This window comes from Seriola aureovittata, chromosome 8 (genome assembly GCF_021018895.1).
Source record: "Seriola aureovittata isolate HTS-2021-v1 ecotype China chromosome 8, ASM2101889v1, whole genome shotgun sequence".
Classification (NCBI taxonomy): domain Eukaryota; kingdom Metazoa; phylum Chordata; class Actinopteri; order Carangiformes; family Carangidae; genus Seriola; species Seriola aureovittata.
The window spans coordinates 19099133-19126603 of NC_079371.1; the positions used below are offsets into that span (position 1 = coordinate 19099133).

The 27471-nt window shown below is 43.7% G+C and overlaps 1 protein-coding gene across 4 annotated transcripts in view; it reads left to right on the forward strand.

Moving 5' to 3' along the window:
* Positions 1 to 27471, forward strand: part of unc5a (unc-5 netrin receptor A) — a 130574-nt gene that overhangs the window by 93602 nt on the left and 9501 nt on the right. For 2 of the 4 annotated variants that reach the window (XM_056383273.1, XM_056383275.1), the window contains 6 exons: positions 6063 to 6227; positions 11891 to 12121; positions 12945 to 13244; positions 17352 to 17439; positions 17907 to 18075; positions 20239 to 20472. In XM_056383273.1, coding sequence (XP_056239248.1) covers positions 6063 to 6227; positions 11891 to 12121; positions 12945 to 13244; positions 17352 to 17439; positions 17907 to 18075; positions 20239 to 20472 — 1187 coding nt within the window. The remainder of the gene's footprint in view (positions 1 to 6062; positions 6228 to 11890; positions 12122 to 12944; positions 13245 to 17351; positions 17440 to 17906; positions 18076 to 20238; positions 20473 to 27471) is intronic. The other 2 variants (XM_056383274.1, XM_056383276.1) reach the window with 1 other exon arrangement.

Here is a 27471-nt window from a genome sequence, read left to right on the forward strand (position 1 = left end):
AGCTGGGGCACTGCAGCCATGCTGACCACATGAGAAAGCTCCCACGCTCGGTAAATAGCAGAAAGGGAAATCGAACACCCCTGGCAGTGGCAGCTTCTCCCTGTCTAAAACAAAGGTTATCTTCCTCAGTGAATCACGGTGTTGTGTTACACATCTCCCATGTAAAGACATCACTAGATGTCAAGCGTGTGTGTAAGTAACATGGCCCGCTGGAATACAGCAGGAGGAGGAAGACAAAGGAAACGCAGGGCGCTATCTGGATGGATTTGGAATTATTAGCGCTGGAGCAACGAGTAATGGAATTAGAGGGGTGTCCAGGGATGCTTGATATTCCCCCATAGCAAAGCTGTATACTGACCTCCATGAGCTTAAAGAGATTAATGTCAGTCCAAGCTGCTATTGTTAGACCAGACCCCACCCTCCTCTATCTTTCTCTTGCCCCGCAAGGAGAAAGTGTGTAATTTCAACCCTTAGGGTGCAGTGACAGAAATTTCATTGTGCCCTGTGAACACAGTTTACAGAGGCTTTGGGAGAGAAAGAGCTCTTCTTTTTTTCTCTTGATTAGAGACACTGCAGCGGCATGACCCCGCTCACACCTCTATCGGCCCTGTTGTTTGGCAACAGAGGGGAGTCTCTGCCTCCTTTTCTCACTCGTTACCTGTCTCAGACAGAACATCAGTGGCACAGACAGCCCCAGCTGTCGGCACCCAGAGAGGGTTCCCTTCAAGGCCAAAGTCCACCACGCCAGAGCCTGGGGATGATGGGCTGTTGTTTCCAATCAGGAGTGGCACTGCAGCTCTGTTGTGTACTCACAGACATGCCTCTGAAGTCCCCGAAGATGAACTGACTCCTCCTATCATTTGTCACCCAGCCATACACACAGCCCAGCAACGACAACCCCTAAATACATCTGAATCCTCACTTTGATTCATCAAATACATGATTAACACATGTATGAATCATCAGTCTGAAGAGAAGCTCTCATTTAAGAGTCACGCACGGTCAGCGAGGGGTAACAGATGAGACCAGCTAACAGAGAGCATCCTTACATACTGGATAGCAACTTTAATTATCACTGTGCTTATAGCCTTCACAGGTCTTATCCACTGGATGCACAGTACATGGTGTTTTCAGCCCATTTCAGAAGAAAGAGACTTGAGTTACATGGGGGGCTGTTATGCTGCAGATAGACATCATGTTATTTATTTAGACACGGCTGACATTTGGATTCAAAAGTAGTGTTCTTTATTTTTTTAATTCGGCCTTGAGAGGCATTCTTTTCTCCACAGTGCCTTTGTTTTTGAGCTGCGTTATAAAAATTGCATGATTTAATGTTGGTCTTGTTTCAAGAGTTTATTAATTATCTAGAATAAGATTCTTTGTTGATTATTAGCTCTCTAGTGTATTTAACTTACAGCATTAGATCTTTAAAATGGGTTACAGAAAAATATTTAAAGATTTTTTTTATTTATTTTTTTGCTGCTTATTCTGTGTAATTTGCAGTTGCAGTCTGTTTCTGTTTTGTCTAAAACACACTGATGGATTTGCTGTACTCCTCCTTTGGGGGGGGGAAAAGATGCTGTCAACTGAATGAATATTTGCTAGAATCAAATCAGTTTAAATTTGGAACTAACATCATGCAAAGGCTATAATTTCTCTCTGCATCGCCCAACTAAGTCTATATATATTTATTGTCGAAGTGCCGATGGCCATGTGTCGTTCCAAATTTAAATAGTAGCATGATTCCTTCAGAGCAGTGCTTAGCTACAGCCGCAGAGGCATATTTTTCATGCACGTACTTCATACGAGCTTCCGCGGACTTGCACCATCTACACCAGCCTGCTCAGTAACAGAACTCTCCACATGTCTATTCACGATGACTCTTGTATCTAAATGTGAGCTCCCACCTCTCATCAGGAAAGTGTGAAGCTAGAGAGGCTCATCTGTATTTTTGTCTAAGTCTCCAAAGTGTTTAATGAGAGTTGGCGGAGGCCTCTGTGGCAGATCAGATGGGCTACATGTTGGGAGAGACGCAGGGAGCTGTGGAGGAGGAGGAGGAGGAGGCTGAGGCTAAAGCCTGAGGCTCAGAGTAGAGCAGATCAACGTTTGAGACAGCAAGTAGCCAAACTATGCAAGAGCTTAATCTCTATTTCTCCTTCCTCTCTCTGCCTTCTTCTTTGCCTTTGTCTCCATCTCATTGCATCCCTCGCTGAAGTATCCCACATAATTCTGCAGTCCATCCCTCACCCTTCCATCGACTCTGCCCCTGCACTGACTTGTGGTCAGAGCCAACAGTCATGGCAAAATGTCAAATCATGCCAACATTTCCAACAAAGACACTCAAACTGGGCCAACAACAAATAGTTAGTCCCCAGTTCTGGAAGCGGCACGATGACACCTGCCCCACACACAAACGAATTGAACTGTTGCCTGACGTGTTTGGGGAACAGCAAACAATCTGAAGAGATTTCTAATTTCTAACTTTGTGTGAATGATTTGAATATTGCATTGATCCCTCAGGCTTGCCAGAGGAGTCGAGAGGATTCTGCTAGATGGAAAATAAACAGACTCGGGGCTGGTGTATTTGTGCACATGTACTTGCAAGTGTGTGCCTGTGCATGTATGTGTTGTACACATGCAAGTTAGTACCCATATGTCTGCTGTCTGCACTTCAGGCAAATGTCTAATTCTGCTTTGGAAGTAAGCATTTATGTGTCTCTAGATATTATCAGAGATTGTTCTGGAGACCACATATTTTATCCAAGGAATAAATAAAGGCGATGGCTAATAAATGTGACAGAAAAACACATTAGTTCACTGTGAAAAGACGGTGGCCATCTGGTGACAGCCTTGCATCAGTGCTGTTTTTAATCATTTGGTGCCATTTGTTTTGGCTCACCCTCTTCATCTCTCATTCTGTCTCATGTTGCTTGTTCTAGTGGTTTAGTTAACATAAGGGAGTCGACTGCTTTATTCACTTATCAGTTACATGCTATACCACAACCAGGGAGATTTTAAAAAAGATCTTTAAACATATAAAAATGTATCAGAATTACAGAATAATATTCAGTGATTTATCTCTGTTGCATCTCCCACTTCTGTGGCAAAGCTATCAACTCCCTTCATGGGTCTGTGACTTTTTTTTTTTTTTTTTTTTTTTTTCCCCCATCAGCCTTTGAACACCAGGATTAGGGGTGGTTACTGTGCACACATGTGTGTTGACAGGACAGTGGGAGCAGAGGGGCGGCCTGCTAGTCTCAGTGGTAGGCTACTTGTCTACCTCCTCATGCTTCCCTCAAGGACACAGAAACCATGGGTGTCCGATGATCTCAGACTGTGTCTGTCAGCAGCCATTGTCATTTTGAACAGCAGAGCCTCAAACAGGCCCTCCTACCGACCTGTAAAGAATGGTCGGGTTCCTTTTGCGTCTCACCTTGACAACATGTCCAAATGGGGGCTTGCCACTTGGCTATTGTATTACTGTCCCTCCTCAGAGACCTGCCTGACCTAAAACCTGCGGTGCTGTAAGATTGAAAATCAGCTATGGTGCCTTTTGCAGCAGCACTAACAATCTCTCTCTGAGGATTTGATAAGGGAAACTGTGGCTGTGGATAACAATTTTCTTATGCGGATTCTGAAAAAGTAAAAGGATGAGGTTTGTTTCTGATTTCAGCTTCAAATTTGAAACAAAGGATATCAAGGAAAGTGTCAATTTTCTCGCTTCACTGCATTTATTGAAACCACTTGCTATCTCTTCACTTCCTTTTATGCTGTCCAAACATTTCTTTGGTCTCTGCTCCTGTGAAAAGCCTCTTCTGTTTCTGAAATACTTACAACATATGTCTCGAGTCAGACAGGCCATCAAGGACTGTTTATGCATCTTCATTTTTCTTTGATTTTCCTTCAGCCTCGTTGTCGCAGTGCTTGTGTCTCATGAGCAGCACCCCGTTTCCACTCCAATCTCCTTGTTTGAAAATGTTATTTGCATGGCCATTAGTCTTGCTTTGTGGTGGAAAAGAGAAGTACGATTTCATCACCTCATCAGGGCAGATGTTGATCTCGTCTCTTTATTTCACAGTGGTGTGGATAAACTGAGGGGTGACATAATATATTCATTAGGATGTAATTCGCTATTCAATCATTCTCATTCCCAGCCTGGATAATCAGCCCACTGGCCCACGGATGGGTCCACTCAATGCCAAACAAGGACAATTATCTGATTGGTTCTGCTCTCTCTGCCAAATGGATCTGACTGCAAAAAGGCCCGAGCTGTGTCAGCATTGCACCCCACACACACACACACACACACACACACACACACACACACACACACACACAAACACAAAAACCTCTTACATTCTCTCCCAATCATTTTAGGCCACACATGGCCAAACATGTAGACTAGTGTGGTACCAGGGTCTAACTCACACACCTGTGCCTGTGGTCTGAAATGCTCACAGCGGCTTTTTAGTTGGTTTTCTAATTGGGGACTTGCTCCAAAACCAAATGAAATCATTACTTCGCACAGTTATGCAATAATACAGTAGGTATCTCACCCTGAATTACGTGTCACCATCTCTCTTATGTTTTATTAACCAAAGCCTCAGACCTGCAGCAGGTCACATCTCTTCTCTGGGGGTCATGCCCCCTGCACTCTTTATTGCAAGGATTAATGAGCACTAAGGTTTCCTTGCCCTTAGGTCAGTCAGGAGGACGTTGCTGCTGTCACAGAGGTGTGCATCTACTCTGTGCGTGTGTGTGTGTGTGTGTGTGTGTGTGTGTGTGTGTGTGTGTGTGTGTGTGAGAGAGAGGGTGTGAGTCCATTCACCCTTACATTTGGGAGAGAGGAAGAGCCAGACAGTGGCGTTTTTCCCCCATGAGAGCTCATTACTGCTCTTTTTCCCCTTAGCCCTATGGCAACCTTCCCCAGGCCTATTGCCTAGGCCTAGTCACTCTCAATATCATTCACTACACCTCCCCCCCCCCGGCCACAATGCCAAATTACCCCCACCTTTGCAAAATGGCCTCCTTCTCTGTGTGTGGTAAAGCTGCAGATATTTCTTACAGCGGGGCGTGCTCAGAACTATTACTGGCCCATTTCCATTTGTTTCATTTTGCCCGTACTGATGGTGTGTTTGAAGTTATGGTGAGGCTGCAGGTGCAATATACATTCATCTCTGTTCATAGTAATACCACCTGTATTGTGTCTTGCATTCAGATACACTACAGGTAATGCTTGTGTTGCTACAGTAATAGCTTGTTTATTTTTTTCTGACCAACAAATCAAACCAAGGCAGATTTGTTTGCTCTCACAGATGCTCATTTTTTATGGGAATATTTAAATAGAGATATTTGTTTGTGCTTACAGAGTGTTTAACAGAAGACCAGAGGGCCAATTTCCCAGGGGTCATATTCTTCTCCCTGTTCAGATTTATTTTGTCGACAGCTGGGTCTACCAGGCCACAGCACCCTTGTACCAGTGGGGTTTAGCTTAGTTGCATCTGATTTCCATGTTGAAAATAAACAAAGAGAGCAGAATAGAGACAGTATGGCTCTCCTCAGCAGTTTTACACGCTTTGGTTTCCCTGTGCATCTGCTGGATTTGAGTGTGTGCAAGTGGATTTGCATGTCTTTATAATGCTTTCCCAACCAGGTTTCCATTTTAGAGCGAGTGAATTTGCACAGGATGGCAACAGAGTATTCTGCCAGTTGTTTTCATCTCGCACGCAAATACACCACTGCTTTTACACCACCGTTGCATCTGAACTTCACTGTGTAAAGTTTTAACATATATAAGTTGTGTGTGTATATATATATATATATATATATATATATATATATATATATATGTCTTGTATAACTGCTTGTACAAAGAAGTTATAGCTTGTTATATTGAAACTGTTCAGCATGGTTTCCGATCAATAGTTTTTCCCTGTGAACTAAGATGTTTGAAAGTGTTTGAAGTGAATCAGTTTGACTTTTTGCTGCTGTGTGTGTGTGTGTGTGTGTGTGTGTGTTTGTGTTTGTGCTCACTCATGGTTTTATATTATGTGTCTTTGCAGTCGATGGAGGCTGGAGCGAGTGGAGCAAGTGGTCGGCGTGCGGCGCAGACTGTTCAATGTGGAGGAGCAGGGAGTGCACCCAGCCCTCACCTGGCACCGGGGGCAAAGACTGCCAGGGGCTCGACCTCCAGTCTCTCAACTGTACCAGCGAACAGTGCCCACAGAGTGAGTGAACTACCACCCACATACTGTAAACCGCACTTTCACAGCTTAACTCAGTGGAGCAATAAAAAAGATACAGTATCACATAGTATTTTTTTAACCACTTTTTCTGCAACAGGATCTGTAGACGGGAGTTAAATTATGTATTTTTTTCCTATATAACTGAGGTGATGATTTGCAAAGCAACATCCTAAAATCAATAAATGTGCCCAAAACAACTTTTGAGAGCTTTAGCCAGAAAATACACCACCGATCTAATAATAAAAAGAAGCGTGACACTCTTAAGGCCAAGGTAGAAAATGTATTCAGGAATAAAAAGCATGATGGTTCAGTCCTGCAACCTTCATCAGAGGCAAGTAGATCATAAACAGTACATGCAAAATGAGTGTACTGGATTAGCATCAATTAGCCACTGAACAGAGGCAGGTAGAGAGGAAGGGAAAGAAAAAGGCTTTTCTCTTCCCTTCATATTTTTGATTACATTTTACACTTTGGCAGGAGGAGTAAGACTGTCCTCCTCCGCTTTTTACCAGATCAAATAAACCTTTTATGTCTCCTTATGGTGTCAGCTTGTTGTGATAGATGTTGAGTGCATCTTACAAAATGTTCATAAAGGAAAGATGTCCATCTCATAAGACACTTGTACCGACCCGAGAATCGAAGGCGGGCCGCTGCTGCCTCGTTCCAACCTGCGTGACCTTTTTAGACAATCAGTTCTAATTAACACTGGCAGGGCACTTGCTGCTAAGATAATGTACAATCTTTTCACCTGTGTCTGCTTTGTGATGCTCTCTGACCTATTAATAGAGCTGAGAATTAAACCATCTCTCTTCTGATTAAAACACCACCTGCCAGATAAAGTGTCGTGAGTCCAATCAGCCGTGAAAGCGCACATGGCCGGCGTGCGAGTGTTCTGTGATTGTTCTCAACGTGTATTTGTTTTTATTTGGTGTACATGTATAGGTAGCAGCATGACCAGTGTGTATTCCTTCTTGGTGTAAATCAACCAGTGCTGTGTTTGCAGCTCCCCATGTGTCATTAATAGGGCATGTGCGTACCGTCAGGATTAAAAACCGCAAAGCTCGTACTGCCCGAGCCGGCAGCTGAGTGGAAAGCGGCACCACAGGGTCCGCTGCCGACCAGATGGACATGAAGGGAAAGCTCTGTCGCTCCCCACAGATATCAAAGACAGAAAGCTATCGCAGCTTCCCATCCAAAGATGATGAGTCTCTGGGTGGCGTCTCATAGAGAAAATGTTATAAATAGTTCACTCTTTGGCTGAGCTGCATGGTAAACACTGAGTTTTAATGGGGATTCAGTTGACATGGGCCAGTGAATTAATAAACTGAATTATGTATTTTACACTGATTGACATGATCAGATAGACCGATGCAGCGGGCTACGAGCCACTGTATGTGAATGATACATTGTGTGTATGTTTTTGCACTTTGTGCGTCTGTGTGTGCGTGCATCAATAGCTGAGTTTGGCTGGTGCAGTGAACCAGGGAGCTCAGTCGGCCCATCATCAAAGGTCAGCAGCTCCTCCCCAGAGAGGCAAGATATATACACAAAGATGCCAGTCATTGTTCCTCATATGTACACGCGCGCACACACACACACACACACACACACACACACACACACACAGTCACTCAGTATTTACACTGACAGCGCAGAGCGGAGCACTGGCCTCTGAAGAATGCCTGTCCCAATCTGTTCCCAGCAGATGTGTTTCCATAGACAATTGCTGTGTGAAGTATTATAATAAGCAAAATAGCAAGATGGTTTTGGCTTGTCAGCAGCTCCCATACTTCAACCACGTCTGCAGGCTATTAGCTGAGATGGAAAACTTCCCTGTGAAACAAAAGGCACCCTTCGCTTCGAGTGTAATCGAACAATGCAACTGCAGAGTAAGCCGTAGTTACCCTGCAACAAAACGTCCTCTGTCTGAGGACCTCACAAACATCTCTAATCTCCCTCATTAGGACAGAAATGGCATACGTTAGATGAGGTTATTGTTTTGGGTATTGTATGCATGAGAATCAATGTGCGGCAGCGAGCTTTGTGTTACAGCTCGAAAATAAACAGATCTGACCCAGGCAGGATCATTTTCATAAAGCAAACAAGCAAAGCCCAAGATGAAGCAACACAAAATCTGTGCAGGGAAATCATAAATATGCTGGCAGCATGCCAGAGCCAAAATGGCAGACAGGTGTTAGAGGGCACAAAAAGGATAGCGGGAAAAATAATGGTGCAAGTATTCTCAGGCACAGGAAATTAGGATAACATAAAAACAATTATTTGGCTTAATGTGTGTAATGAAGGTAATGAACTTAATTTGCAGCCGAATCGTGTTTTGGGGGTGTCGCAAATGATTGTGCAAAGCCTATAAAACTATAAATCTGTCTTAATCTGTTTTTGAATTTTGGGGGGGGGGGCTAATTAGGTGGCGAGGCGGCTGATGTTTTCGTCATGGGTTTATTTTGTCAGAGTGGGGTCACAGGCTGCGTGAAAAATGGCCCAACATTTATTTCGGGCCATATTTCATCAGGGCTGGCTGAGGGATGGGACGACTGTATTGTGGAGATAGTAATGGTCACGTTCACTTTGAGAGTTTTAGTAGCCATATTTCCCTGACCTTAAGAACTCCACTGTTATTCATCTTCAGGCGAGTGACTAGGATTGGCCATGGGATGAAATATATTCTCAGGTCTCCTGATAAATGCCTGGGGAAGTGGTGCAGGAGGCTGCAAAGCTTTTATTTATCAATGCTGGAGAGAGAAAGGAGCAGGTGAGTTGAGTACTATCAGGTGCAGACAATGTGCTGACTGCCAATGCAGCAAAGAGTCCAAACTTCAACAGGAGCCAGGTACATCGCCTCAGAGGAGATGAATTATAAGTCCACAGCGGACCATCTCAAGTCAGAAAACTGATCCCTAACCAGCCAGCCCTGGAGCGAGTCTGAGGAGCAGAACTGAAAACTCAGGGAGAGAAGGGAACAAACAGAGATTGGCCTGGGGTCAACTCTGACATCCATAGATTAACCGCAGGCGGTGTGTCAATCATCCAGAGAGGTCACACACAAAGAGAATCAAAAGTTCTTAGCCAGCAATTACGTCAAGTGGAAATGAACGATGGAGTGATGGCTGACAGAGGGAGGAAGAGAGGTAAATTGGTAGTGTGCGTGAGAGAGAGAGAGAAAGGACGCGTTAGAGGGGGACTAAAGTAAAGCCCATCCAATTATAAAACCTGATTAGCTATGTCAATTAAAGTGTGATGGATGTCCTTTCAATTATTGGCTGGCATCATGAAAATCAATGAGTTGGGGGGGACAGGATGAGCTGAGAGCAGTTGTTGGTCGGGTTCGCAGTGAGCGTCGGGATCGTTTCACTGTGACACCTGGTGGGTCAGATAAAACTTCACTCAGTGATGCTGCGATAAGCCACCAGAGATTACAGACAGAATAGAGGTAGAGAGAGATACAGAGAGAGGGGGAGAAAGAGAGAGAGAGAGTTGTCTGATTGACCGACTTTATTGTCTGGGTGCAAGAATGGTGTGTGCCGAGGAAAAGGAAGTCAAGATACTGGATCTTTGCATCGGAGGTTAGCGAGGTGCCTTTGGTTTGCCCTTAGAAAGTAAACAGCAACTGGCCAATCTAAGGCTATGTTTATCCAATCAGCAGAACCCACTTGGTCTGTCTCCTTGCTGACGGGTGTTGTTTTGTCTTTAGTCAGACTGCACATCCCGCAGTAGACTGCAGCGCGAGAAGCCCAAATACCACATCCTCGTCTGGCCTTTGACTCACCAAGACAATTGGATTTGGGAACTTTAATGAGAGTTTCAGCCGTTGTCTCTCCCCCTTTTTTGCAGCTCATTGTAAAAGGTGTAAGGTTTAGCCAGGCTGCTTACTTTTAAGCACCTCTATGCTTCCCTGAGGAGAGAGACACAGAGAGGGGAGTCAGAGGAGAGAGGCACAGGCAAGTTAATGGAGAAGTTGAGAGGTGGTGGAGGACAGGTGTGTGTATCGCATAACGCTCTTCACGTATGTGCTGTACAGATGTGCTATGTAATGTCAGGAACAAAACAGGTGACCGCGTGTTTAACTTCAGCCAGTCTTTCAAAATTGATTACATGTCAAGAGATCCCCGGCATTACGAAGGGCCACCATTGAGTTTGGCTGCATATAATCCCGCTACTTAAGGTATCAGATTGTACTGAGATAATCACCCATGAAATAGATTCTGGCATTTCTCTTAAAGACTTGGGTATGTCAGGTGGCTTTGTCCAGAAAAATTGATTTTTTCAAGGCAAAAGGAGAAAACGAGGACAAATGGATGAAAAGTGATAAATGAGACGCAGAGAGCAGGAAAGAAAGAAACTTTTTTGACCCTTTTCTCTTTTATTCAAAGGTGACTTTTAGCACGCTTGTGCCATCCTCATGTGACAGATTTACTAACACCAATTAAAACTTGTCAAATCTGTGTTTCCAGGATTGAGCCAAGTGGTAGGATCACACAGTGGTGGAAAAACACCACCACAGTCTGGAGATATTCATCAAAATATGTCGTGTCTAATGATAATCAGGCTGATTCTGACACAAACCTTTTGGACGTGTTATTGCTGCTCATTGCTGAAATGCAAATCATGCATGCTGTCAGTCATAGGCACATGCTGTCTCCCTACTAGTCTAGTCTACTGTGTCCTTCTTTAATTCTGATTTTCATTCTTGTATGTTTGCTCTTCTCTCCCTGCTTCTGTCCTCCTCCTTTTGTTGTCAACTCACCACACGCCAGCCTGCAGCACTTTAACCTTTGCTGTTGTTCTCCATCCCTCAAAGCTGCACTGCTCAATGCGTCCCCTCCTTGACTGTGTTCAGTTGACAGCGCTACGCCCCCGTGGCTCCCCGGCACAATGGCCCTCCACAAAGGCCCCAGGAGCATCCTCCACCTCCGCCACCAAATTCCCCCAGCCCAGAGAGACAGCCGTAGCAAATCCCATTCTCCTGCAAAACACACACACGCGCACACACACACACACATGCATGCACAAAATGCATACACACAAATGCACGCACACATTGATGTTTGTCTGAGCTTAGCTGTCATCTTTATACTGTACTACTTTTGGGAGAAAGATGCTGCTATGCTTTTGAGAGAGAGAAAGAGAGAGAGAGAGAGAGAGAGAGAGACATTCACAGAGAGGTGGTAGAATTTCATAAGCGAAACCTTCATTTTTCCACAGTCTCTCTTGGGGGTGTTGTGTGCTTAGAGAAGGAGAAAAGGACAGAGGAGAGAGAGAGAACATGCTGGTATAAGATATATTTATCCAGTGCAGAAATGAAGGTATGTAATGTTAAAAAATCTCAGACAGTTTTTTTCTCCTTTTCAATTGTCCATGCGTTGACAATGAAGTTTGAGACTCAAATCAAGACAGTCTCTCTCATTTGCTAATGCTGGCTCTCTTAACTCTGCATCAAAGAGTCAGGGACAAAGCCAAGCAGCATTAGGTGGCAAGCAAGGAATGTGGAGCTGATTTCATGCTGTCAAGTAGATCCTCATGTGACACCTTTGCACAGAGGATAATGAAAGATGTTGCGGCACCACCCACATGTATTACCATTCACCTGAGGGAATTTCTTTTTGTCATTCTTTGTCCCCCTGTTGTAGCTGTGAGCGGGGCAGAGGACGTGGCGCTCTACGTGGGCATGGTGGCGGTGGCCCTGTGTCTGACACTGCTGCTCATCGTGGTGATCCTGGTTTACCGGCGCAAGAAGGAGGGCCTGGATGCCGATGTGGCGGACTCCTCCATCCTCACCACTGGCTTCCAGCCCATGGGCATCAAGCCCAGCAAGCCAGGTGTGTGGGCACCGCGGCCACGCAGGCCTCCCCCCCACAGCAGTAGGACACTGTTCTTTGTTCTACCCTCCTCTGTGCGTCCGTCGGTCTGTGCGTCTGCCCACCGTGACCGTGCAGAACTCATCTACATGTACCACTGATTCTGTGTTTGTTTGTGGCTGTGGAGGTGGTGTGAATGTGTTTGCAGTGGTTTGTAGTCTAAGCAAGATGTATTATGTTGTGTGTGTGTGTGTGTGTGTGTGTGTGTGTGTGTGTGTGTGTGTGTGTGTGTGTGTGTGTGTGTATGTGTGCGTGTGTGTGTGTGTGTGGCGCATGTGCTGTTTATTTGCCTGACACATTATGTTTCGCCACCACCTCATTGTCAGGAAATGTACCCACTCTGTTTACTGTCTGTGTGGAGCCTCTGAGGTTTACCAGCGAGTAATAGAAATACAACTGTCTGAGTTGGATGGAGATGGGGAACTGGGTTGCAATGCCTGTGATTCACCGTGAAAAAAGCCTTTATACATTCTGGGTGCTAAGCTGTATCTGAGTTCTGTTTGGAATTGATTGTGTGGTTGCTAAAGAGACAGACAGAGATAGGGAGAAAGCGAGGGGAGGGGAATTGACTGGCTTTGGGTGGAATTTGTGTTTGTGTATTGTCAAGAGTCTGTGCGTGTGAGTGTTCTGTTCTCGGCACCATGTGTCTTTTCCTGTGTTTGTTTCAGTTTTCTGTGTGTGTTGCGACAGCTTTAGCGAGTGTGAGGTCTGTCTCTGTGATGTATGAATACCCCCCAAGCCCCCGCCCACCCCCCTTCCGCATGCCACTCATGGAGATTCACACATTTGCTTTTGTCTGTTTCCCCTTTTTTTATTATTTAAACAGAGAATTCCCATTTGCTCACCATCCAGCCTGATCTGACCACCACCACCACCAGTTACCAAGGCACCCTGCGCTCTCGCCACGATGCCACTGGGAAGTTTTCTATGACCAACGGGCCTCTGCTGGACCCGCTCCCCAACGGCTCGCACACTCTGCACAATGGCAAGCTTAACTCAGACCCTGCTGAGTTTGTGAGCAGGCTGTCCACTCAGACCTACTTCAAAACGCTGCCCCGCGATGTGGCTAACACCTCGTATGGGACCTTTAACTTCCTGGGAGGGAGGCTGACGATCCCCAGCACAGGTGGGTTCCTCATTTAGGTGCATTTAGTTTTCTGTCTTTGAGACCTGTAGTTGAGTTCAGTTGGTTTTAACCAAGAATAAAAGATATAATGCTGCCTTTTATTTTTCGAGTTCATTGTTCTCATAAAAAAAAAACCATTAGCTGCAAACACAAAGTCATATGGACTGACAGGTAATTCATGGAGAGTTTCCTGCAGCATAATGGAACCATGACAGCAAGTCATGCTGCATATTACTGCAGCTTATGTGTCTGAGCTCTTTGTAAACGTCTTTCCGTGGTGGTCACAAAGAGCTCATGAAGAATAATAGAATATTATTGACAAAACAGGAATTATTTTCTGCCATAATATTTTAGATAGTTGCTCTGTAGTTGCCATGTTTCACTTATTTTTAACGAGGAACTAAAATGTAACGTAGGACATAAGTCCAACATATTTGTTTTAACTCCTTTTTACTCTGACATATCAGGAAAAATCCCCACACGTACTTTATGATGACCAAATGATGTTTAAATATAAGCTATACATTGGTTTTATACAGAAAATCATGTGGTCAGTCTGCTTTGCTTTCACACATCACATCACTTCAAGCTCACACCTCATGGTTCATTTGTGAACAGCCAGTGTGACTATGAACCAGATCAGAGCTAGAAGACTACAAAGTATCTTGTAGGTAAAGTGTGAAAGCACACAGAGGGTGCTTGGTCCTGTCTATAGCTACACTTCTTTGATATAGTTCAGGCAAACTCTGAAACAAACATTAAATCAATCTGCTTACCATCGGAGCTGACAGCGAAGCAATCTGTAGAGGCAACATACAGACGGGTGATTAATTAAAAGAAAAACCTGAATAATTGAGAGGAGAAATATAGCGGATGGGGATTCTACCCAGCTGCATTAGATGGTACAATTAAACCTGCAGTGCAGAAACTTTTGTCTCCCCCCTCTGGCAGTGGGAGTAATCACACAAACAGCACTTTCCACGGAAGAAAAGCCACGCCAATGGTGATCATGTCTGTCCTCCAAAGTTTCTTTTTTTATCAGGAGCATCAGAAACTTTTCATAGATGCTTTCTTGGTTTTTCCCCTATAGGTTCCGCAATATTCTTACTTGTTGTAGCCTACCCCGTCTCTGTCGCTACGGTTGCTCCCGTCTTCAGCTCTGGCGAACCAGTCGCTGCCGGTTGGCGTAAAAAACACATTGCTACGTGTGGGCCGGTGCAGGAATGTCTCCACAGAGATTTAAAACTTTATGTAAAGTATACTGCAAAATACATAGATATACCTGGCGCTGATAGGTATAATCAGCATTATGTGAACTCGTTCGGCAAGGGCTTAAATGTAACTGACGTTCGTTTATATGTAAAAGTCCTGCACTCCAGCTTAACGCAATTAACATTCAATCATGCTGTGTGGAATGTATAGAAATGCTGACAAGGTCCAGTTGATTCGGATTTTGTATCAAGATGGCAAGAGGAGGAAAAGGTCTGAGTGGCTCTGAAAGAGGTTTCATCGTTGGGGCCCAAAGGAGGAGTTTCAGCAAATAGGGTCGGAAAAAATGTGGTCGACGCATTTGACGACCGTGATGCTCGTGCATTAGTGCGTTATGTAAGGACAGACAGGAGAGACGCTCTTTCTCAGGTGACTCAATTTATGCAGGATCATTCAGTAACCATGGCAACATGTATGCTCATTAGCACATTAGAGGGGCCACACTGTAACTACCCCCACAATAATATTATACAGTAAAATATTACAGAACAAGACTCTTCTGTCCGATATTTTGTGACATATGAGGTGTATCTTTTTTTTTTTTTGAGCTCTTTGTTGCACCAGAGAAGAATTAATGAAGGGGAAAAAATGCATAAGGTGCAGTTAAGAGTACAGCTTGAACTGGTGTCAGTCCGTGTAGCGCTAATGATACTGGTAGATGACAGTCCCGCAAACTGTTCAGTCGATGAGTTACCTGCCAGACCATGATTCTTTCTGTTCACAGCTCTTTTGTAATTTGTAAAAAAGGTATATTATTTTATTAACATTTATTTTTCTCAATTTTTTTGAGGTTCTGGAACAGTTTCTTGCTTCTGACTATAACTGGTAAATGTGATTTATAAAAGCTCTTGAGTTGAGAACATGAGAAGGATTTTTAAAGTTGGACAGTTAAAATACAATAGTTTTATTCAGGTACTGTTTCACTAGACACGACATCAGTCAGCAGAAATCTGTGTTGTTTAAGGACAAGGAGATTTCAGCAGTCCTCTTTAGGATATTCTGTTTGTCGCTATACTTCACATAAACAGTTTAACATCTGCTGCTAAATTGAGAAATACTGTGGGAACAAGTCAGTTTTATTCGTATTGCAAATGGCATATACATTGTCATTGCGATTACATAAAAAACAAACATTTGCAGAATATTTATGACATGCTTTAATGCCCCTGACTGGACATTAACAAGGAGAGTTTATCAGTAACAGCTGAGTCCCATAAACGTCTCACTGTCTTGTTGAAACCGACCTGGACCATTCAGCCTTTAAATCTGGTGCATGTGGGTTTCTTAATAGGTTTGCACCAGGATAACACACATTAAAGTGTTTCAGCGTTAAACACAAAACAGCTTAGGGCACAGGCTGCGTTTGTGTCTGTGATACAAATGAGTTTATAACCGTTATAAGGAACAAGATGAGACACCGGAAATGTACGAAGAGCTTGTGATTAAGGTGGATTATGTGCGACAGGCTCACTTGTTTACCTCTAAAGGGACTAATGCAAAACTTAAATCAAACAAAAAAGCAAGTATCTAAAATGCATGGTCGAGTAAAATGTGTTGTCAATAACCTACATCTACACTGCACCGCATGAAGACTAACTATAAAATGATGAGTATGTGCCAAATACGTTCCACTCTGAACGATTCCTGGAATAAAACCTAGGACAAATTGTTCCAATTAGGCCCCTCGCTTATGACGGAGCTGGTTGAATTTGTAGCCGATGTCCACCAGTGTCAGTTGTGTGCTAAGAGCATAGACAGAGGAATAAAAGTAGTCCATTAAAGATTAGTCTTGATAAAAGATATAAGAAGCCCACCGTCATTATTTTCCTTCCCCTCTTCACATTAGCTGAGTACAGAGTTTATATAATTATAATGGAGGACAGTGTTTTCACTTGGCTCATTGTAGGCTGTCCAGATTAGCCGATGACAGTGCCAGTTCGCCAGCATCTTGTGGGAGAAAAGGTTTTTTTTATTTATTTTTTTTTCCCTGCTTTATTTTCCATCACATACTCTCTCTCTCTCTTTCTTTCTGTCTCTTTTCTTTGTCTCTCTTCTTCTCTCTTACAGATGTTTTATGCATAGATTACCTCAAAGCCTATACCACGCATTGGCACCCATCTTCTCATTGGGACACACAGAAAAAGAAAAAAAACTCAGTACTTGGATGCATCCACTTAGAGGAGCTATACTGTCATTTAGCACAGTTTCAGAGCAGGCACAAGGAAGACATGGTTTATAGATTCAGACAAGGCAGTGAGCGTTCAGGCACCTTCGCCTTATTCAAACAGATGTTTTTACGGTGAACAGCACCCAGTTTGCAATCCACAGACTGTTAAGATTGTGTCACATAGTCACTGTTTGTGCTACATTTTAAATAGGATTGTAAGTGGCTTATTGGGCATGAGAATCACAACATAAATACAACAACACTCAAACTACCTCAATAGCTCTCTCTATCCTCCAAGGTACATTCCCTCTTGGGGAAGTGCAATTTTCCTGGAGTTGTCTGTTCCATGGTCTCAATTATCTACTTGGTGGCAGACGGAGGACATTTAAACTGCGATGCAGTGTGCGCTTTTGTCTCAGCTAATTGTTGACCGTGGGGACGTGTGCCGCCTCGGCTGCCAGTGCAGAGATTTGCATCTACTGCACCTGACGGAGGCTGCCTCTGACCTTCAGAATAGATTTGTTTTTTGTTTTTGCAGCCATACAGTTTTGTCGAGTGGGCCGGCTTCCTTTGTGAGATGACAAAAGTGTTGTTCAGTCAGAACAAATGAGCCTGTCCCCCCCTCTCCTCCTTACCCCCCCTCTCTCTCCCTTTGTTGTTATTTGCATTAGGAATCAGTCTGCTCATCCCTCCTGAGGCCATCCCCAGAGGAAAGATCTATGAGATTTATCTCACTGTTCAGAGGAAGGAAGATTTAAGGTGGGTCTCTTTAACACTGCCTAACTGGCAGTCTTCCCTGGATGCCACTAGGCTGTTTGTTTTGATGCTCTACTGTTCCATTAGGAAAGGCTTAAGAGTCTGTGCCAATACTGTGGAGGAGGGACGTAAATAAATAACATAGCCTTTTACCAGGATGTGCACTATTTAAGTTAAATGAATTGTTTGGAAAACACTGTTTATCTGGCTTGCTGCATTCAGCCTCTGAAGGCACAGTGACTGAAGCGCGCTGTGAAAGCCTTATATTCAGTCATCACAACTTGGTCCAGCCAGTCAGTGAGTCCAGTGGGATTTCAATATTCTCTGTTACAGCTGTTAGATTTACAGAGGTGACAGTATCATATCCTGCTTACAACAGGCAAGTAAATGAGTTATCACTAATAACTGGATGAGTAAAAGCTCTTCATCTCAATTCATTCTCCTCCCTCCCTCTTCTCTCCCTGGTGTAGGTTACCCCTGGCCGGCTGCCAGACCCTGCTCAGCCCCGTTGTGAGTTGTGGCCCTCCAGGGGTGGTCCTGAGCCGTCCAGTTATCCTCAGCATGGACCACTGCTCTGACGCATGCCTCGATAACTGGGCCGTCCGCCTCAAGAAGCAGAACTACGAGGGCACTTGGGAGGTGAGACAGCACTATAACTCCAGCACAAATCCTCTGTAGAAAGACAAAGTCTTACTGAACTTACTGAGAGCTTTCCTTGGAAAAGTACAAACTTGCTCAGCAGTGACTTGACACTTGCGCTGGAAAGTACTGAGTGCTGTATAGAAGAGGTGGTTCAGGCCCAGCACTCAACCACTCCATAGGGTTTAAATTATTTTGACCATCAGGTGTTTTCTCATTGGGCTGGAACAAAAGCTTGAGAGCACTGGTTCTCTCTCCGGCTCAAGAGTTGCTAGGCAACATTTTTCTCAAAACAGAAATTCTCTAAGCAAATTACTGATCCTCAAAGTACTCTTCTGAGTGCTCCTTGACCAGTTTTGACCACTGCTTCCAATTAGAGTTCCCTCCCCATTTTCTGCCCATGAAATTTGAAAGTAACCAGGACTGCCGGACTCCAATACGATAGAGTTGGAAAGATCCTTTGGTGTCTACACACACGCACACGAACACACACACACACACACACACACACACACACAAACAAACATGGTTTGAGGCAGTAAACCCATCTCAGCAATCCACACAGATTGGAAAGGGTGCTGGTTGGCTTTAGTGTTAGTAGGTCTTCTTTCATGTTCAATATTGTGCATAAATTATTCATCCTTCCCGTGTGTGGCAGCGGTGGGGTGTCTGTGCGATGGATTGGCCTGTCTGAGGCAGAGGTTAGACCAGCACTTTTAATCATCAGCTGGACCAAATATAGCCCAACGGCCTGACTGTGTGGCCACCAAAGGAAGAAGTGGCGGGTGGGCAAGAGAATGGAAGTGGAAACAACCACAGAGAGTGTGAAGAGAAGAAAAATGAAAGAAAGCAGACAAAGAGAGAAAGGTAAAGTGAACAAGCAGGTAATGTAGAAGTGGAGGAATCATTTGAAATAGATGGAGATGGGAAATATGGCTCAGGAAGGAAGACTTAGAGAGATGGTGAAAATGGACATGCAGAAGCAGGAGAAGTAAGAGAAATGAACTGCTGGTAGAGCGAGAGCTCAGTGGTGTAATTGAGCCAGCTCACTCTCTGCTGCACTTGGAAGAAATATTAAGATGATGAAAAAGTGAGACTCCATTGTGGTTGCATAGCAAATGAATTGTGTCAATACTAATTCTATTGATGTAGGTGGTGTCTGGTTGAATCGATCCTAGAGGGGCTCGCTGGGCATTTGGCAGGCAGAATGCTCCTCTTCAGCTTGATTGGCTAATGGGAGGAGTCAGTCAACTGGCATGATGGGATTTTAGAGAAAATGTTGTCACCTTGGGTACAATTTATCCCCATCAAATTAGCCCAGAGAGCAGTGGAATTATCTCATGAAGCCATCTCACACTGTGATGGGATGGGATATTTTTGCCAGTTTGTAATTTCTTAGTAGAGTAACAAAGCAAGAAGGACACGAGATGTCACTTCACTTCACGTTTGAATTTGTCCTTTTTTTTTTTTTTTATCCTTGGCAAATTACAGTACCAATTAATTCTTAGTGCTGCCTTTTGGCATATTTTGTTTGTTTGTTTGTGTTTTTTAACACGTCTCACCATCAGACAACAACGTTAGTTGGCAGATAATTTGGCAAGTTGTTTTCACCTTTCTTAACAAATCTCAAAGGCTGAAGGAAATTCCAGAAATCCCAATAATCCGATATTTACGGAGCCTCCACAGTCTTTTCTTTCTCCAGAACCATCCGTTCTTGCCAGGAATCTATTTGAGTCTCCTTTCATGTCAATTGAGTACCTCGTTCATGCATTATTAAGTAAATTGATGGTGTTCTATAGGATGTGTGTCTTTGTATGAGGAAATGTGTATCTTTATGTCAGTATGGAGTAAGCGCACTGTGGTGAAAAGGGAATTTGAAGCAAGAGCAAAGTATTTCCCTTTTCTCCTGATCTGAATTGTTACCAAGGCATTACCTTAAAGACCTTTAGCTTGGATGTTACTTTGTCACACAGCAGGAAGAATAGAGCGTGGGGCCTTACTACTGCACCAAACTACTTCCCTAACAACCCTTTCACAAACACACACCCACACATACAACACATCAGGCACCCAGGCAAACACATTACCCTTCCCTCCTACATAAATTGGGTGCTTGACCTTCCATCCAAACCTTGTTTTTCTTGTCTCCCTTGCCTCCTCCAGGACGTCCTGCTGATGGGGGAGGAGCTGGTGTCGGAGCCCTATTACTGCCAGCTTGAGGCCGAGACGTGTCGGCTGTTCTCAGAGCAGCTCGGCACCTTCGCCCTGGTGGGAGAGTCCCTGCACATGGGCGCTGCCAAGCGCCTGAGGCTGGTGCTCTTCTCCGACGCGTACTGCTCCACACTCGAGTACAACATCAGGGTGTACTGCATGGACGACACGCAGGACGTCTTCAAGGTAAATTGTGACAAATGTGGCGTTGCCTGTCATTGTGTTCGGCTGGCGGTGTCTCAGGCCTGAGATTGCACGGACTGGGTGGTTTCACATCAGCTTCGTGATAGGTAGACTATTATGTGTAACAGCACTGTCTGTCACATTGGAAGGTTAGTGGGAATCAGTGTAGACATGTAGGAGTTAGGCAGACCCATGGTAAATTGAACAATATTGCAGGCTTGATTACACCATGTGCAGTTCAAGAAAGTGTGATTTGTGAAGCGGATGTCGTCCCCACCTACTGAAACAATGCATATGTCCAGGTTAATCATGGTATACTGTACGATCTCTGTGTGTTTTTGTGTGCATGTCTACAAAGATGTCTCATGCCTTTCATGCAGTCCGTGGTTCTGCTTGGCTGCTGTGGGCCAAGAAGTTTCCCATCACTTTGTTCAACAGCATATTTCGCTTCTTTTTTTGCTCTCCACATGGACAGAGTATAATCAAGCACTAATGCCTTCTTCCCTCCCCCGAGGACTGCCTCTGAGTAGCCTGTTAAGATTTCATTTGCATGGTTAATTAGTAAATTAAAAGGAGAGCCCGTCCCAATCTTTTCCCAGCAACCCCCGTGCTCGCTCTCTTTCTCTCCACACCTCTCTTTCTCTCTCCAAGCTGTTCCTCTTTCGTCTGACACCACCCACAGCCACAAGTGCCACTTCCCACTCGAGTCCACTTCTGCCGGCCGTAATGGCTGACCTCCTTGTGCAGAAGTTCGCCAGCAGGCACAATCTATGGATGGCTGTGGGACACAAACAATGGGCCGAGTAGGGGCTCAGGCTGAAATTAGCACTCACATTCAGGGAGCTGAAGATGAAATGAGAACTGTGCATAGACTGTAGCTGTGGGATGGGAATTACCAAAACAGCAGCTTACATCTGTCTTTTTGTGGCTCAATTCTGCCCCTGCTGCTATCTTTCTCTGTTTTTGACAGCTATTGCGTGAGAGCAGGAGAACTCAGGAAACTACTGGCTGACATTCAACTGTGTTGTAATGTAGGATGAATGTAAATTACAGCACACATGAGGGTAAAGGCTGTACAACGGGTGTTTTTTTTTGTTTACCTCCTATCAAAGTAGTTCTAACAATAGGTCCCTTCTCTATATATATTCAGATCATCGGGTGACCCAGTGATGTTTTGCTGCAGTATGATTGTTGAAATGACCTTGTGTGTCCTGTGTTGGATGCAGGAAGGCTGCCGGTGCACAAAAACTCTTGCTCTCTCTCCGTCTCTCCCTCTGGCTAGCTCTTGTTCTGCTATCCTCCCGCTCTCCTAGCCAGGAAAAGGACATCTGAGCTTGTTGACTCCAGCACTTGTGCTGCCATACTCTGCGGCTCCCCCGACGCCCTTGAGTGCATTAGCTCCCCGTCTTTCACACAACCTGGTCCTGTGGTAAGCCGCGGCGTCTCCAGGGTTTTGTAGTTTTTAGTGAGTGATTTAGATCGGGGGCCCACACTGTTTAGTAATCTCGACTTCACACTGCTCTTAGAGCTATTATGGAGGGAGCAGTTCATTTTGCAAGTACATTAACCACTTTGAGTGGAGATTAAACTTCCCTGGAGAGGTTCAGTCTAATCACTAATCACTATCTTTAAAATGCACTATTTATGATTAGAGTTTCACCATAGCTACCATTAGAGTTAATTGTAGTGCGTAACAGTGGAGGAGTAGCAGTAGGTGGTATAGCAGAATAGCATAGTTATGTTTGTGTAGATGTACAGTACCCCTTCAGCACATGTGAATTTTATGACAGCTCTCGCAGCCTGCTAAGGCAGTGCAGCTCTTTTTTCCAGACAAGAAGTCAACTTTCCATGCATTAAACAGGGTGTACTTTTGATGGGAGATGAAAAAAAGAGAACAGGAGTTTCCGAACAGGCATTTCTCTGCCTTTTCTGTTTGCTGTTCAGTGGCAGGAAGAACTGGAGGTTTTCTCTCCAGTCCCATCACTGGCTGTCAGTCTGTTCTGACAAGCCTCCATCAGTGAGACTGACGGGTACACACACTCACAAACACAGCCGCACTAGCATGCATGCTGTACCATGCAATCTCTTATCTCCCAATTACAGCAGATTAGAACCAATGTTATTGTCTTTGATCCTAAGTGTGCGGGGGCTCTGGGGAAACAGTGACATTTCCGTCTGATGCTTGCCGTATGTTAGCAGGGCTCTGCTGGGACCAATTAAGTTAATATTTAATGTGTGTCCCACTCTTGATGGGCCCAGCCAAGGCTGGCACAGCAGCAGACGAGACATGATCAGCGTTTGGTAGTGCCCTCACCGTGCACTCGGTTGTTCCCAGCTAGACCTGTGGGTTAGCATCACTGATGTTCTGCCATCCCACTACTGATTGAAACACCTGCAGCGAACCCAGTCTCTGAGTCAGTGCAGAGATAGACCTAACATCAACATTGAATTAAACTGGAAGGCTGCCGACAAAGGTGTCTTTTTACAAAAAGGAATATGGTGCAGATACTTTTTTCATGTTTAGTGGTGATATTCAGAATCTGTCAGCTTTGGGTGTAAAGGATAAAATAAATAAAAAACATGTTTTCAGCTGAGCATAATCCAATTTTGAATAGTGGAACAAAAACAAAATATTTTGCTGTTTATTGATAGTCTAACTAAATGCTCTTCCTTCACACCCACATGTCTGTGTTTTGTAAGAGTAGTGTTGTTAAAAAAAAAAAAAAAAAAAAAAAACACATAGAATGATTTTTAAACCACCCACTTTCTGTCAGATTTATTTTTTTTACAGAGGTTGAAGCACAAGTCAGTTTTTCTGTCTTGAGCAGTAGACTTTTTGAGACACTATATCTATTGTAATAAAAATGTATGCTGTGTGGGAATTCTTTTAACCACGGCATCAGTCTGTTGATGGGTCCGCCACTTTGGTCCAGAGTTATCTACTCAGACTATTGGCTGAGCTGCCATGTTTTTTTGTAGTTATCCATGTTGCTCACAGGATGAATTGTAATAACTTTGGTGATCCTCTGACCTCCTCTCTCGTGCCATCATCAGGTCACAGCTTTAATGTGTCTAATACATTGGTTTGACTAAATACCTGCAAAACTAATGACATTCCCATCAACCTCAGCTACTGATTAGCAAATGTTAGCATGCTGCCTGTGAATCTACAGCAGTGAACATGGCAAACATTACACCTGTGTAACATCAGTTCCTACAGCCTAACAGACCTGCTAGCATGGCTGTAGACGCTTAGTCTTGTTAAATCATCTTTCCAGTGAGTTTCAACTGACATTTAATGGCCGTGAGTTTGAGCTAACTCCCTTTGTACTCTTAGCATTGTATTTTAGACGACAGACTTTACCCTTTCTTTAATGTAACGAGGCCGACAAGTTCAGCTTTTTGTCTCTTGATTGTAAAAATGTATGCTCCATTGTTAAATGGCTGTTTAATTGATGCCTTGGTGGTTAAATCGTGGCTCCTGGATTCTCTTGTACAGCGTTTGACCTCAAGCTATTATTCTTATTTGCGTTTAAAAGGAGTCATAAACTGTTTATGTGCTCCCACTATGACGTTTGCTTGCTAGCTCCTGAGCAGCGAGCTACATTTGAGCGGAAACTTACTGCTTTTATGTGTCAGAGGAGACCAGCATGTACATAGTGTAACACAAACAGCTTTTGTGATCCCTCCATCAGAATAGTTACTGGCAAGGAATTCCAGGAAAAAACAGAAGAGCACAGCCCAGTAATTGCTGGCATTAAGTTAAACGAGACAGTCAGCTTTATCACTGTGCCCAGCTGAGAAATTGTTTCCATATTATATTTCTCTGTTCCTGTGTGCTGTTTTCTCCTGTACGGCTCTGTGATTTATCAGGCAGAATGTGCATCTTTTCCCTAGCAAACACAGTCCCCATTTATAACTGAGCAGACAAGTCCCTTCTATTTGTAGTTATTAATCAGAGTTGACTGTAGCAGGCACGGCCACTGGAGCTCAGACTGATAGACTCTCAGTCAGAGAGGAAAAGCCTGTCACATCCTGCTGACAAATACACAGATTTATGGAGCCCACATAGCCAGGCTACTCTCTATAAACAAATGCATTTGCCTGAAAAGAGCAGCTCTGAAAATGGATCATCGCTATGAATGCACATTTTTAAACACATGAGGACACAACGTTGCTAAGAGTAGAGGGGTGAGGACGAGTTTATGAGAATATTAAAGCCTGTATATCGCTCTATGTTTCAGATGACGTGTAGCTTGACTAATTAACTGATCAAACGCTAGTTATAATCCCCGTCAGAGCCCGTTAAGTTAATCAGTTTATTACACACCACGCCAGGACAATAAAAGACCACATGTAAGAGCTTGACCTTGCTCTGAGGAAAGTAGAATATTTTAGTCTGAAGCTTTGAGCCAGTCATGTTTTATATGTATATATATGTATGTATATATAGTATATATATATGTATGTATATATAGTATATATATATATATGTATGTATATATAGTATATATATATGTATGTATATATATATATGTATGTATATATAGTATATATATATATATATATATATAATATATATATATATATGTATGTATATATATATATATGTATGTATATATATATCTATATATATGTATATATATATGTATGTATATATATATCTATATATATATGTATATATGTATATATATATGTATGTATATATATATATGTATGTATATATATATATATATATGTATATATATATATATGTGTATATATATATATGTATATATATATATATATATGTGTATATATATATATATATGTATATATATATATATATGTGTGTATATATATATATATATATATATATATATATATATGTAGCCCCCTGCTAATACTTTTTTTAGACTGTGTTTCTCTCCTGCGTTCGTTGGCTGGCTGTTTTTGTTTGGTGCAGCCACTAACCTCTTTCTGTCAGCACCAGCCCGGAGAGATTAGCTGTGTGAGTGTCTCTTGTTTCCCGGTGGAGCCCGTCCCCAGTCCATCACAGTCCCAGCTGTGGTCCGACCCGAGAGGATGAGGGGATGGGTGACGAGAGGGATGGGAGAGATGAGTGAGGGTGGGAAGGGGGTTGAAGTCATAGAAAACTGTGGCCATGATTGCAGTAATCCTGTTATCTCTCCTGCTAAAGCTGGCCACTCTAGTGACCCGGAGACACAAATGTTAAGCTGCCTCTGTCTCTCTTCTCTCTTGCTCCTGCTCTTTTCACTCCATCCTGCTCTATCTCACTCTCTTTAGCCTGCCTCATTGAATGTCAGGGGGTGGTCTTGGCTCTGCCTGACTCTAAATTCACAGTCTTCACACACACCACAGGCTATCTCGAATTCCGTCAGAACAAAAGGGGTTTTTCTCCTGCAGTACTTGAACTTCTTGCCCATCTCATGCATCTTAATGTTTCCACAGTTGTACAGGGTCACGGTGTCCAAGAGAAACTGCTCTTCTTATCTTTACTGGAATGGAAACACCATTTTAGCTCCCAGTTGATGATAAATATGTGATTTGATAAACTAATTCCAAACCTTGCATTGTTTTCCCCCAGAAAGTGTAAATAATATGGTCACATTTAGCTTCTCATCTATTAGCCTGCTCACACTGTCATTTGTTAACAGGATAATGGGGCGTAAAGAGGGCCATTATTCTCTCAGTTCAGAACATATGCTGAAATCCTGCACAAGAACACACACTCTGATACGCACACTCACGGGCACTCAGGCACACACACGCACACACACACACACACACACAAACAATATACAAGCAGGACAGTGTCATTTGAAAGTGAGGATATGTGCACACTGTAAAGGAGCAAGTGCATCATCCCCATGCTCTTGTAGGTTCCCCTCAGTAAGCTCAGGGTCCCTGTCAAGTAGCAGGAGCGCCTTGTCCTAGACCCTGTTTGATTGTAATCCTGCCGTGTCAGCCTTGAACCTGACAAACTGCTAGACAGGCGAGTTAGTATTCATTCTAGTAGCTAGATGTTGATAATCAGATAATTGGCATTCTGCACTCATTCTCTTGCTAGCAGGCCCATAGATCTGCTGCTATAGGTCAAAGACCCGATCAAAGTCCACCAGACCCAATTTGCAATGCTAATAGCCCCCAACAAATAATTGTGCTTAAGAACTGTGTTAAATGAACCTCCCTGGAAGCCCTCATAATGGGCCTTTTGTCTGCATAAGAGACATAATAGCAGAGGGATTTTAATTCTGTGGAGAATGCACTGCCCCCTGTTATTAACTCATTAGACCCCAACGCTTTGATTCAGAGCCATTGTCTGACCTTCCCTCTCTGAGTAAGTGGGCTGGGTAACATCACAAGGCTCCAGCAGGCAGTACAGTAGGGAGATGATTCCAGGTAGCCACACACTGTCAGATCATTGTGCTTCTTTAATGCTTTTTGGCATTTGGGCACAAAGAATAAACCAATGTAAATACAGGAATCGGGATAGATGATCCTGGGGGGGGGGGGGGCATAATATTCATGTTAACAAGAAGATAAGCGCTAAGCAAACATGGAAATTAGCATTGCAATGAACAAACATGGAAATTCAATTCTCGAGCTGAACCGAAAAGTGCTCATTCAGTAAAGGGGAGAGCACATCAACTAACAAAAGCAGGTAGAGATTCCAAATGGATAATTAACAGCTCTCTCTCCATTATAATTGGAATCAGTCTAGCCCATTCCTGGGAAAGAGGGCAGAAAATTGAATCAGTGTTGTGCAGATAGAAATTACTGCCATTCTCCACCTTAATTGGATGTCTTTGCTGAAATCGTACCATGGGCAACTGCGCCGGCATGCAGCACTCAACATATGTCCGCTATCTATACACACATCTCCCTCCGTTGTCTTTGTGATATGTCTCCTAGACTACAAGGTATGTTCTGGCTGCCTGTTTTCCCTCGGCTGCCATCTTGTCTCCCTCCCCAGACAGATGAAAAGAACATATCTTATTT